General features: G+C 39.3%; 1 protein-coding gene across 1 annotated transcript; it reads right to left on the bottom strand.

Moving 5' to 3' along the window:
• Nucleotides 1-11,707: 11,707 nt before the first annotated feature.
• Nucleotides 11,708-13,090, bottom strand: LOC124880355. The gene is made up of 5 exons (XM_047385400.1): nt 13,027-13,090; nt 12,218-12,931; nt 12,042-12,149; nt 11,916-11,959; nt 11,708-11,797 (listed from the first exon to the last, which is right to left on the bottom strand). Exons 1-5 carry the CDS (start codon nt 13,088-13,090, stop codon nt 11,708-11,710), a joined length of 1,020 nt encoding a protein of 339 aa, XP_047241356.1.
• Between the last annotated feature and the right edge of the window lie 1,338 nt (nt 13,091-14,428).

Here is a 14,428-nt window from a genome sequence, read left to right as displayed (position 1 = left end):
AAACTGTCTGCCTTCTGACTAAACTAACAAAAAGGAAGCTATGAAAGGAAAGGGGTTGCTTTTACAAATAAACAGGGTGCCCTCTGCAGGCACAAAACAAAAACACAGACCACAAACAATTTAGAAAATCTAACTTAAATTAAGGCACATATTTGCCCATACATTTCTGGCCCCTAATTGTTTATTATAAACAACAAAATAAACTATTACCCTTAATATTAATTCAAAGTGTTGTCTTTATTTCTTCATTTTGCAGCTTTTAAGGCTGCTCAACCAGAAGGCAGACCTTAATAATAGGCCTGGTGATTTCTTTGGTTCTATTCTTCACTTTTAAGCTTCTTATCAGTCCACGCTCATCTTGAAAAACTTAGATGATTCTGCCAGTGACCCAGGAGTTTCGAGGCGCTCACCAGCAGGACAGTGTTCCCTGGTGCAAGGTTTATCTTGACTTTGATCACCCTTTGGCGTGTTTGTAGCTCTGACAAATACTCTTTCAGCCACCTCTTCCTGAAAAGATTCGTCATATATTGGACCTGCCTCCACCTGTGATGCACATACTGGTCTTCCACTTGAAACAAGCCAGGAGGTAGTGTTGATTTAAACCTTAGGAGGAGCAAATGATTTAGAGTCAAAGCTTCTATGTCGTTTGGGTTATTGGAAGGGGTAGTGTTGAGTATCGCCTCAGCCTCACAGAGGAAGATTTAAAGGCCCTCTTCATCCAAACTTTGGGTCTTTATGGTGGACTTGAGGATTTTTCTTATGGATCTAATAAGTCGCTCCTACACTCCTCCTTGATGTGATGCTGATGTAGGGTTGAACTACCACTGAATTCGTCTTTGTAGTAAGGTTTGTTCAATTTTTGATGTGTTCCAGTTCTGTATTGCTTTCTTCAGCTCAAGTTTAGCGTCCATGAAGTTGGTCCCATTGTCTCTGCGCATTTCCAGTACTTGCCCTCTTCTTGCGATGAACCAGCGAAGAGCGTTTATGAAAGAGTCTGTATCCAAGAAGCCAGCTTCTTCTAAGTGCCAAACAGATGACGCCAACAGATGAAGATGATACCATATCTTGTGACTATAGACTTTCCACGCTTGACGTCGAAGGGACCAAAGTAGTTAACTCCAGTTCTTGTAAATGGTGGCTCATTTGGAACAAGGCGATCTTTCGTCAATTTTGCCATCTGCTGTTGACCTACAGCATTGGTAAGCTTAAGTGGGGCGACTCTTGTCGATGACAAAGGAGCAGTGGGTCTGGTTGCTTCAATTATATTGGTAGGTCACCACACCGTGTCCCTCTTGGATTTGGGTTGCCGAAATGATGGGCAAATGTCACTTCACCAAAGTCTGCCAGTTTAAAGCATCTTGCGTCCTTATCATCGCTCAGCGGGTGCAAACTGTTAATCCATTCAGGCCACTAGTGAGCCGGGTTGCTTTGAATAATGTCGTCCCACCAAGTCTTTAGCCTGCAGAGATCTTGAAGGAGTTTCTTGACCAGCAAGATTACTGGGGACACGATTCCCAGTGGATCGTAGATAGAGCTCACTGTAGATAAGACGTTTCGTCTGGAAGGTGATCTGTCTTGGATGGTGGTTTTAAACTTGAAATTATCCAATTGGACACACCACTGAACTCCCAGTGCTTTCTCAACAGGAAGACGATCTCGATCTAGGTCCAGCTCCGATACCTCCTCTCCACCTCTGGTACAACCGTCAACACCATCCGACTATTGCTGATCCATTTCATCAGGTTGAAGCCTCCCCTCAGAAGGCTTTAAGGTCTTTGTATAGCCTTACAGCCTCCTCCTCCATCTCCATCAGGCTTCAGGCAGTCGTCTATGTAAATTTTCTGCAATACCGTATCAACTGCAGTGGTATCAAACTGATCTCTGTTGTCTTCTGCAGTGAGCCTGAGGGCATAACTGGTGCAACTTGGTGATGACGTGGCATCAAATATGTGGACATCCATTCTGTACTCTGACAGTTCTTTGTTAAGGTCACCATCAGTCCACTACAGAAGGCTTAGAAGGTCAGCATCTTCAGGTGGGATCTTTGATGGAACATGTCTTCCAGGAAGAGAACACCGATCAGATTGCTGGTGAGATCTGACCCATGGAGTAAGTGTTCGTTGACAGAAATCCCTTAGTAAGAGGCACAGCAGTTGAATACCACATACGTGCTTCTTGAGGTGGTACACACCACGATGCAGACTATCCCACACCTTCCCATCAGCCCGGGCTACGTTTTCAGTGGAATCTTTGTCGCGTAGACTTAATCTATGATGTCTACCATTAATATGTTCTTCATGGAACGCAGGATTCTGATGTTCAGAGCTTGTTGTTCAGTTAGAATATGGTTGTTCGGCATGCAGACTCTGCTATTATTCAGTGGCAGACCTATGCAGTAATGTGCCTCTACCATCTTTGTTGACTGTGTGACACTCTCAATGGACTGTAGGTCTACACTTGACATCTGGAAATCATCTTATTTACTTTCAGGAAAGTCATACTTGCTAGTGCCATAGATTGTCCAGCTTGGTCACAGATATTCTATTGGATGTAACAGCCAATATCACATTGCCCTAAGTTAGGATATCGCCTTCTTGCAGGGGTCCACTGATCGTCATTCAGGTAAAGGATTTGCACTGCTTTCAGTTTTCTGTCCACTTCAGCTTGCCTGGAGAAAAAAAATCCTCACTGAGAGCAAAGTGTACTGGAGTGAAATTCCTTGTTTGTCTGTACAAACTTGACAATATAGTTCATTCTGATTCTGATGTTGTTTTGATGTGCTGGTTTAGACTTTTGGGTGAAGATCTCTGGCAGTTGAATGAAGTTGCAGCCATCCACGCTGCCCACCTCCAGCCCAGTCACTGCATGAGTTGAAACAACTCTCTTACTCCCCATTGTTGTAAGAAAAAATCCCATCTTCCTTCCTTGTAGATTTATCTTATTTATTAGTCTCTCTGTGCAGAGGGTAGCTGTACTACCTTGGTCGAGAAATGCATATTCTTTGACAACTTTAGTTCCTTTGGTGGTCATTATTTGGACTGGAACAATGGGAAGAATAATGCCCATGCTTCCTACCCCAGTACCGTCACACAGCTTTCTACTGGTTGGTTTTTATGAGTATCTTCTCTTGGTGAAGACCTGTTGCTGATCTTCCTGTGAAGAACAGTAGGATGAGTCGTTAAGCATATCTCAAAGCTCAACTTCTCCCCATATTGCCCGTTTTTAAACAAGTGTAGCATAGTCCATTGCTACAAAGAAAGTCTGGCTCAGTGTAGACTGGCTGCGGTGGCTAAAGGGGATGGGCAGCGACCTGTGGCTGTGGTGCCTGGAGCTGATGGGCAGCGACATGAGGCTGCGGTGGCTGGAGTTGATGGATGGCAAACTGGGGCTGCGGTGGCTGGAGCTGAAGGGCGGCGACATGAGGGTGTGGTGGCTGGAGCTAATGGGTGGCGACCTTGATAGCTTTGTTTAAACCAATTCTGAATTATGGTCATTTTCCATAAGATTCATCAGTTTATTCTTTTTTAGAGTAAGTTGACATTTATTTACCTCTTCTGGAGTTCATTTTCCTTTGTAAGGAGTCCTCCATGGCCTTGAGTGTAGGCTTCTCAGCCCCTTTCTCCCTCAAGAAAAAGCAAGCTGTTGGTGTCCTCCATAGTGGCTCTTAAAGTTATTTCACTGTCTTTAGCTTCACCGGCACACTAAATCTCCTCACTAAAGCACCGTCATTGTGTGTATGCCAATGCCATTGTTTATCCAAACATTAGAATCCACATGGAAAGCTTTACCCAATGTTAATGTTGCGGTGAGCACAGATCAAAGTCCTTGTTTCAAACTGCTGTATATTGTCAACAAGGAAAGGAATACGAGGCCCTGAGTCAACCTCAGGCTAGTTTTGTCAAAGTTAATTCTATGCATGTAGGTTATCTATAAAGCCAAAGTCCTTACTTGATATGTCTATTGTTATTGTTTATTTCAAAGGTGCTGAAAATAATCCAGTGTAGCACTTAACAACATGCTGATACAGGACAGGCATCACGTACAAGCACATTAACCAGACCCACCACAGAAGGCACACAGAAGAACTGAGTGGCTTCTCACTAAACTAACAAAAAGGAAGCTATGAAAGAAAAAAGGAAAGGACAAGGCATTTTATACATAAATAATGTGCCCTCTACTGGCACAAAACAAAAAACACAAGCCACAAAAAATTTTAAAATATATAACTTAAATTAAGGCATCCATAGACTTATGGTAAAACCTTACATAAATACGCACGTTCACACATAGACACACAGGTGTTTACACATACACAGATACACTAATACTATATTAGTATATTTCTATTCTATACTAAACTCAACTCTATATTAAGTTGCGGTTGCCACTAAATACATTTTGCATTCATTAGTACTGTGTACCTTTCAGAAACGTTGTTATGTAAGTGTTTCTGCAGGTGTAGAAGTAGTCTTCTAGAGTGTTATCTTTTATATTCTTCACTCTTCTTTCTCTTTTCTCCTTCTCTCCCTTTTACCTTTTTGCCCCACCTCTCTCCCTTTCATACATCTCTTTTTCCCTTTCATTTCTGTCTCTATTGCATTTGAAATAATTCCAAAGCAGTTTCTAAAAACGTTTTTTATGTATATCAAGTGAAGCATTATAGCGATAATGCTCCACTTGTGGAAGTAAATCTGTTTGGCTTCTTCTTGGTACTCAGACAATAATTCTGTCACACAAGATATGGGAAAATATATATAAAATAAAGTGAAACTGATGTTAAATCTTACTCTATCAACAATATTATACTGAGTCTAATGATTCTGTCATGACACAGGTGTGTGCTTGTGGTTGTGAGTGTCAGTAGTGTGAGGTCTTTCCTGCATAGAGGACCTCTGTTGGAGGGCATGGCTGCTGGATGCAATTCACACACCTGTCTGCATGTCCTCATTGGCTGCTGGGGTTTTTAGGTACTGCTGGGAGCCCAGTCTTCACCTGCTTAGCCTTACTGGTAGAGACAAGTGACATTGTGTCCTCACAAGTCCACATAGTCTCATTGTTACCAGAATCTTGACCTCAACAACTACCGTCAACAACTGAGTAAGCTACTCTCTTTCTGGAATCAGATATACAGGTCCTTCTCAAAATATTAGCATATTGTGATAAAGTTCATTATTTTCCATAATGTAATGATGAAAATTTAACATTCATATATTTTAGATTCATTGCACACTAACTGAAATATTTCAGGTCTTTTATTGTCTTAATACGGATGATTTTGGCATACAGCTCATGAAAACCCAAAATTCCTATCTCACAAAATTAGCATATCCTTAAAAGGGTCTCTAAACGAGCTATGGACCTAATCATCTGAATCAACGAGTTAACTCTAAACACCTGCAAAAGATTCCTGAGGCCTTTAAAACTCCCAGCCTGGTTCATCACTCAAAACCCCAATCATGGGTAAGACTGCCGACCTGACTGCTGTCCAGAAGGCCACTATTGACACCCTCAAGCAAGAGGGTAAGACACAGAAAGAAATTTCTGAACAAATAGGCTGTTCCCAGAATGCTGTATCAAGGCACCTCAGTGGGAAGTCTGTGGGAAGGAAAAAGTGTGGCAGAAAACGCTGCACAACGAGAAGAGGTGACCGGACCCTGAGGAAGATTGTGGAGAAGGGCCGATTCCAGACCTTGGAGGACCTGCGGAAGCAGTGGACTGAGTCTGGAGTAGAAACATCCAGAGCCACCGTGCACAGGCGTGTGCAGGAAATGGGCTACAGGTGCCGCATTCCCCAGGTCAAGCCACTTTTGAACCGGAAACAGCGGCAGAAGCGCCTGACCTGGGCTACAGAGAAGCAGCACTGGACTGTGGCTCAGTGGTCCAAAGTACTTTTTTCGGATGAAAGCAAATTCTGCATGTCATTCGGAAATCAAGGTGCCAGAGTCTGGAGGAAGACTGGGGAGAAGGAAATGCCAAAATGCCAGAAGTCCAGTGTCAAGTATCCACAGTCAGTGATGGTCTGGGGTACCATGTCAGCTGCTGGTGTTGGTCCACTGTGTTTTATCAAGGGCAGGGTCAATGCAGCTAGCTATCAGGAGATTTTGGAGCACTTCATGCTTCCATCTGCTGAAAAACTTTATGGAGATGAAGATTTCATTTTTCAGCACGACCTGGCACCTGCTCACAGTGCCAAAACCACTGGTAAATGGTTTACTGACAATGGTATCACTGTGCTCAATTGGCCTGCCAACTCTCCTGACTTGAACCCCATAGAGAATATGTGGGATATTGTGAAGAGAACGTTGAGAGACTCAAGACCCAACACTCTGGATGAGCTAAAGGCCGCTATCGAAGCATCCTGGGCCTCCATAAGACCTCAGCAGTGCCACAGGCTGATTGCCTCCATGCCACGCCGCATTGAAGCAGTCATTTCTGCCAAAGGATTCCCGACCAAGTATTGAGTGCATAACTGTACATGATTATTTGAAGGTTGACTTTTTTTGTATTAAAAACACTTCTTTTATTGGTCGGATGAAATATGCTAATTTTGTGAGATAGGAATTTTGGGTTTTCATGAGCTGTTTGCCAAAATCATCCGTATTAAGACAATAAAAGACCTGAAATATTTCAGTTAGTATGCAATGCATCTAAAATATATGAATGTTAAATTTTCATCATTACATTATGGAAAATAATGAACTTTTTCACAATATGCTAATATTTTGAGAAGGACCTGTACACATTTGCTCCATTTTACCTCCTTTATCTAACTGCACCTGTTTTCCCCAGATGCCACTGAAGCCCTTATAAAAGTCTCCCTATTCCACTTTTTCATTAAATAAATCCTGGTTTTACATTTAATCTGGGTCCTAATTTTTAATTCTGCATGTGGGTCAGGAAGCTCACTAGAAACGTAATATATTCCCTCTTAAATGTGCATATCGACTGTCAATGTCTGAGTACATCTGTATATTGTGAATTATCTTTATAGAACATTGTGTTTTTATAATTTGTTTTTATTTGTTTTTCTATTTTTTTGTCTGAGACATCACTAAATAAGGGCATGTGTAAAGCCCAAACCATGTGCTAGCTATTGTTGTGATGTAAACAGGTATCTGCCCCTTCACAGATTTGTTCCGTTTCTGCTTCTTTGACAGACTTGCATGTTTTACATCAAACAGTTTTTTAGATTTAACAGAGATAACCCGAGTAAATACAAAATGCCATTTCAACTTACAATTTCATCTATCACAGGAGAAAAATTATCCAAACCCACCTGAACCTATGCTAAAAAAAAAAAAAGGCAATAGCCCCATTTTAAAGTCATAAATGAAATGTGATTAATCAGTTTTTTATCTGAGCTTAGATTTCACACTTAGGCCTCATTACCACCAGAACTGTAGCACTGAGAATCAATTAAATAGAACCTGTCTGAAGTAGACTTACACGTCTCAATAAAAAAAGATATTTAAGAACAGGTTGGAAACAAAGTGGTTCCACAGCTATTTTTAAGGCTTTAAGACTCCACGGAACCACAGTAAGAGGAATTACCAACAAATAGAGAAAACAGTGAACTGGGGTAAACCTTCCTAGGAGAGGCCATCTTCCTTTCCAAAACCCTTAAAGGATTAGATTGGATGTTTTGAAGCAAGGTTCTGTGAAGGTAATAGTTACCTTATCTTTCATAGAAAGATATATCACCCTTACGTTTTGGAAAATGCAAATAACTCTGAGACGTGTTGGAAGCCAACAGTAAGTCGGACATACATCGTCTGTTTTCGCTGAGTTTAACAGGTTAAAACCATTCAAACTCAAAACTGTTCATATCACCGGGATAAAATGCTATGTTAGCAGACATTGACAGTCTACAGTTTCACAACAGATCTTCATTATGCTTGGTGCCACAAAATGTCAGCTTCTCAATGTGAAGTTACTACTTTGAGTCTGCTGGCTCTATTAATCCTTGATGTACCTTTGTGTGTGAGGAGTTCTACAATCCATTAATGTTACAATGCATCTCAGCCAGACAAAAACTGTACATAGAAGGCAAGAAAGGTAACATTACACTAGACTGAATTGATTAGCAAAAATATTATTTATTGTTCCTTGTTTTACTTACAAAAACAAAGAGGAAGGAATTTCAGACGAATAAAATTTGCAACAAAATACACAGAAAGCTAACCTGAAAACATCACTTTTTAACTTCTATGAAACTTAATCATTTACACACTAAAAGTGTTTATATACTAAGGTTCTTGGCACAATAAACATGGGTAAAATTATTAAGGGTACAGATCATTGCATCAGCAAATAATACTCCCTGCTTCTAGATGCTCAAAAATATAGTTTTTTTTAGTAGTTCACAAGAAAAAAGAATTATAGCTGTTGTTATAAATATGAAGCTGACAATATTATTTAATTTAATATTTTAATATTAATATTTAATCAAATAATATGTCGGTCTGTTAAGGATTGTCCTGTGAATACCAGCCCAATAAGGCGATGGTATTAGGACAGAATAGAAAGGTGTGAGACGAGCTCTGGCATTATTGAACAGCATAAACTCTGCACATATATGGAATGAATTCATGCACTTTCTTAAAATACAAGAATTTATTAACAAAAATAAGTCAACTCAAAGTCAAACATATTTCAAACAAACTCTTTACTATGCTAAAACAATTCAACTAAACTACCAAGCAGAATTAAAGACTAATGGGCTATGTACAATATAAACAGGTTGATTAAAGATGATTGGACATCATGACCAAAAAGAGTGATGCAACATTACCATGCAATGTTTATGTTTGAGAACCAAGGATTATCTTGAAGAATATGGAAGTGAAGCTAAGTTAGTTTTGGAACTAACTTAGGAAATAATCAGCAAACGTTTAGACAACCATTCATAATGCAAGATCAGGTAAAATATTATTTTAATAAAATAATGTTTTAAATAATGATCTGCCGAATAAAACCAATCTCCTGGATGACTAATTCTCAACGGTGTCTAATTAACTGCCTTTATTTATTGAAATAATATTTGAAGAAATATTATAAGAGGGGTATTTTGGAAAGAGCCAAATCTTTCTGGAGAAATGGGCTTAATGGTGTTTACTTAGTTATCAACTCTAGTAAATGATGTTCAGGGACTATTATTCACTAGCTTGAAAACCAACAACCTTTCTGTTGACTAGCCTTAATGCTAGCACACACGTGTTCTTACCGGCTGGCCGATGGGCTAACAAAGAAGCTAATAGCTTAGCACCAGAACCAACACATACCTTTAAAATACCAGGTTAATAAAAGGGTTAAAATGCATAAGCGCGGACGAGCAAAATTCTGGTTAAAACCACCCTTTTAATAAAGTTTAAAATATACAAAGAACACGAACTGGCCTGTGTGCTACAGGTAGCATGCTAGCACAAAGATAGCAGAGTTCCACAAAACAAACTTCATAACATGAAAACGTTTAGATAATTTCATCCTAAACCTATCTGTTAATCTGCCCAAACCTAACCTCTGACCATGTTGAGGGAATGTTGTCCAAGGGTGAAGTTTGAAGAAGATATCCATCGTGAACAAAAGGGTTAGCTTCCCGCTAACCTCCAGCTGTGGATGAAGAACGAACGTTGTCCGCTGCGGTCTCTGCCGTCTTCCTTCAGGCTTCTCTCGAACACCGTTTGAGTTTGCGGGGCCTCGGAGAGACAGTCAGCAATGCTTGTACCTTAATTATCTGCGTTCATGAATGAAAATACCGGATACACAAACAGTATTTCATTCTACTTAACTTTGCATATGATTGATGAACGTATGGCTTTGGATCCAGTTGAATTTATGTTTTTTTGCCAGCAAAATACATTCGCGTGCTGGGCCTCTCCTGAACCGTCCTCCTCGGAGGCGTGTGGAAAGAGAAAGACTTGTGGAAAGGTGGGGGCTTATATGCGGCAGTCATTGCAGGAAGTCCGCAGTTACCCCCTTTCCTGGCTGTGCTTTTATTTGGGAAATGGCGCCACAGGAAGTCCGCAGTTACGCCCTTTTCTGGCTGTGCTGGAAGAAGGTTAATGCACTTTATTTTGAAAAGTTCCAGGAAAGTATGTACCGGAGTTTTAGTGTTGAAATCCATGGCTGTATGGTCCCAACACTGTGTGGTCTCTAGAGTTTACAAGACATATCATGCCTGTCATTCACACACAGCTAGAAACAACTCTGTTTAATCAGGCTTGACCGAATGTATGGCTTCTCCTTGTTACCAATCTGTTCACGTGTTAAAAGGACTGCATTTTGAGGCGCAGGTGTAGAGGGAAGGAGGCTCCCATTTATTTTTTCAGTAAATGATGTGGTTATAATTGTCTCTTTATGTCCTGAACCTTAATTTCAGCTTCTCTAAGTCTGAGGCCAAGGTTCTCAACAGCAAAAAGCAGTAAGGATCTGCCTTAGGTGAGATATTTCACATCTCTTTCTGATATATTCAATTAGTTGAATGGCAGAAAACCTGTGAGTAGAGATAGTTCTTTATATAGGCAAAATGACTTAGCACCTAGGGCACCGTTGTGTCACAAGCTGTCAAAAGCAAGAATGTTATTGGTCAGTTGCACTCCAAGCTAGTTTGCTATTGCTTAATATCATGTCAAGTTGATGGGGAATACAAGTGCCCCCCGCCCCTGTGTTTTGCACAGTGTGAGCAGTGCAGAAAAATCAGGCTGTACACTGTGGCTCGCTAATGACACTGAAGTTAATATCTAATTTGAGATTCCTATTTAAGGTTAAAGACAGTTTTTAAGAAATCCAGGCTGCATTTGATCAGCTCAAGTTAAAAATCTAAAACAACCAGACTGGTTAAACCTGAACCTGTTTGTTCTATAATGAGCAAATATGATTTTAAAAACATACTGAAGTCTATACTATTATGAAAGAACTTTTTCCATGTTTTGCTGGCACATAGACAACCTTAGCTTGGAATTTGAACGCAAAAAGCACAGCATATAGATGGGTTAAAGCCGACTTGAAGTAACCATTAAAGATTAGGTTTTTTTTAAAGATACTTCAAAATTGTGTTTCATAATTTAAAAAAGTGAATTTGTTTCTTTGGCACTCCTTTGTTTTTCCATGATGGTTTTGGACCCTGTTTAGGCCGGTTGACACTTCACATGACATTGGAGACTAGACATTTATGATATTTACTGGTATATGTTGTGTATTGGATTCATATCAATTCAGTTGGTAAAAACAAAGTTAGAAAAAAGTATATCCTCCTCCAATTCTAGAGATTTAACATGTAATTAATCTAATCTTTAACAGATTCTGAAATTATTTAAGTCTAACATCAAGATTGCAAAACCCCACTATTTTATTTATTTTATCTTATTGATCAAACAAAGATGAAGCCAAAATGGAAAGGTTTGTAGATCTTTAAGTACACTCCTAAATCCTAGAAGCATACAAATGACTCAATTCATAGAATTTATACTCTACGGATATGTTACTTCGCTGAAGTAACATATCCGTAGATTAAACCATGAGTATAGATTACTTTAGATCTTTGGCTGACAACCAAACCCAAAGGAGACCCATGGTAGATGGCTCCCTTCTATCTCTATAAAAGTATGACCAACACCCTTCAATCGCACATTTATTTCAAGACAAGCTCCTAAATCCACAAAATTAGCAAGCATATTTTTCCTAGCTTATACTGGAATCAATTTCAATCTCAGTTGCTGCTTTTCTTTGTTCTTGGGCTGTTGGACGTTTTTACATCTACAGACGCAAAATCAAGGCTGTCTGTGACTTGGCTGGTGCCCTGGAAACAGCAAATATACAACACAATATGAGCCATAGAAAACAAAATCATTAGATGTTTTCTAAAAGTCACACAAGTAATGGGCATTCTGATTAAAATTTGTACAGGTATATCTTACCTGCACTGTTCTTCTATGAGTAGTTGGATCTGGAAATCTTGGCTCTGGTTTTCAAAAAGTAAACTATGTGTCACTTAAAAAATGTTTTTGTGGAAACAAAGGAAGAGAGCACTTTTGCAACTGTACCTGGGGCTTGGTAACTTGTGTTCAACCTGTACACAAAGAACATTAGTAAATCAAGGACGAGACCAATCAATGATCCAGCCATGAAATACACCAAGAGGTTTCCCTCACCTGCAGAAAGCCCAGAGTCAGAAACACTGATATTTCTTAAACAGAAATTCATTAAGACTGCCACTTACTCGTGAATGTCAGTGTAGTTCCATTCCCAAACACTATGTGCCCACACGAAGTAACGGCATAATAGTAGGTCCCAGCATCGGACACATTCAGATTCTTTATTGGCAAGGTGTAAACACAAGTGTGTGTTTGTATGTTGGGATTTCTCTCACATTGATCATTCTTGCTTCCATGACTGTAAATTAACACCGGGTGGGATTCCACTGAGTTTCTGAACCAGTAAGCACTGTGTTCTCCATCACAAGTCCCAGTTTGTACTGTACAGATCAGAGTCACAGAATCTCCTGGCTGGATTGTCTTAGATTCTGATTGATGGACCAAAGCTTGGATGTTATAACTCGAACCTTTAATAATGACTGTTACGCCTTCTGAAAAACTCACTGCTTGTGCATGGCTAAATGCACAATAGTAAGTGGCTGAATCAGAAATTTTCAGATCTGATATTATGAGCTGGTTAGTTGTTCTGTTTTCTCTAATCAGGCTAAACCGGGAATGTTTCTTGAACTCACCATAAAAAATGCTTTCTTTACTATACACATAGAAACTACAGATGAGCTGCGGTTTCTGTCCCAGAGTTTGCATGTACCAGCAGATCCACACTGATTCGTCACCTTCATAGGAACAGCGTAAAGTCACTTTACCTCCAATGGGAGCTAATATAAAGCTGTTCTTTAGATGAATAGAAGAAGATGGTGATGTCAGCAGAGTCTGCCGAACTAAAAGTATAAAAGCACACGATCAATAATGTTGGACAGAATTAGGTGTATCCATTTCATAAAGCTTTATCACAAAATATTTAAAATCCAGAAACAAATCTCATCCATTTTTCCTAAAAGCAAACATGTCAGACAGAAGACCAGATGTGCAGATGTCATTGTGGTCGGATTAACAGGTTGAATGAAAGAAAGCTTGATCTTTTTTCCACTTTTGAGTGGCAAGGCTCTACTGATTGGCTAGTATCAAGTGACACAACTTGTCCTACTTAGGAAACCTAATTGCATACCTTGAGAAGATTAGGACAATGGCTTGCTAAAACACATATTTTAGTTGTTAGCTTTGTTGTGTACGAAAATAGTTCAAATTGGTCCCAGCACTGTTGTCATGATGTGATGATTGGAAGACAAAGTTAAAATAAGTAATAAAATATTACTTTTGTATATCTTCTTAAAATTTACTGTATATAAAAATTAATCTCAATAAATTATTTCATATAGCTTTTTGCCATCTTTTTACTGAAAGAAGGAAAAGATCCAAATTATACACTCACACACATGGTCCTCATAACGATATATATATACATGCCCGCACACACATATATATTCTCCCACTCAGTTACTGTGTGAGGATGTTTTAGGGGTCTGAGATGAAAATCAACTATGTGGGAGTGTGACCGCATATACATCCTGTACCTTTATTGCATACAGAGCTAAGATTAATGTCAGCTCAGGAGATGACCCAAAAACCTGCATGAATTGATGCATTTCAGGCTTCAAAAGAATGGTTACAAAAGATAATAGCAGGGCTAACAAATTAAGGATTATGATACAACTGCAGTGTTTATTTATGTCTTTCAGACAGTCAAAGATTAAGTTACTCTATGGACCTCTTTGATAATAGCCAAAAGTCTACAACAGCTTAAGCCACATTCACCAATCTAAAGCTTCTGCTACTGCAGCAATAACAGTCAACTTTACAGTGAATGCATGTCTTGAAGAGGCTTACAGATTTATGATACAATCACCAGGACCACTGAATAAGATGGAAGCAAGTTTAAAACTTAACTGTTTATTTGACCTCATTAGAAAAGGTCATGAGGTGAAGGTAAAATGGTGGCAGAAACTTATAATCATGCTGCAAAAACTCCAGTCACACTATATGGTAATCAGGGACTGCTGTAGAAAACCCAAAGGGTTTGTTAAAGAGAAAAGACAAAAAGTATATTGAGCGCTTTAAAATATTATGATGTTTTAGAAAGACTAAAATAGAAAATATTACTTTAATACGAAATTTTTACTTTAACATTGGGTTTAGTTGTTCGCACAATGGAAAAAACACAAAAACAAATCAGTATGCTACATGCAATATAGGTATGGTGGCATATCAATGCCAAAATCTCACATAAATGAGATCCACACAAGGTGAAAAGAGATTCGCACAAGCGTAAATGAGTTACATGTTAGCGTAAATGAGATCTGTGCATGCACCAGCAACAG

This window comes from Girardinichthys multiradiatus, chromosome 14, assembly GCF_021462225.1.
Source record: "Girardinichthys multiradiatus isolate DD_20200921_A chromosome 14, DD_fGirMul_XY1, whole genome shotgun sequence".
Taxonomy (NCBI): domain Eukaryota; kingdom Metazoa; phylum Chordata; class Actinopteri; order Cyprinodontiformes; family Goodeidae; genus Girardinichthys; species Girardinichthys multiradiatus.
Note: the sequence above shows the minus strand (reverse complement) of the source record. Positions and strands in the feature narration are given on the sequence as shown.

Coding starts and splice junctions, on each gene's coding strand:
- LOC124880355 (XM_047385400.1), bottom strand. CDS start 13,090: ATGACATCTGCACATCTGGTCTTCTGTCTGACATGTTTGCTTTTAGGA. Junction 12,932..13,026: donor AGGAAAAATGGATGAGATTT/GTTTCTGGATTT, acceptor TTATACTTTTAG/TTCGGCAGACTCTGCTGACA. Junction 11,798..11,915: donor CTCATAGAAGAACAGTGCAG/GTAAGATATACC, acceptor TGCTGTTTCCAG/GGCACCAGCCAAGTCACAGA.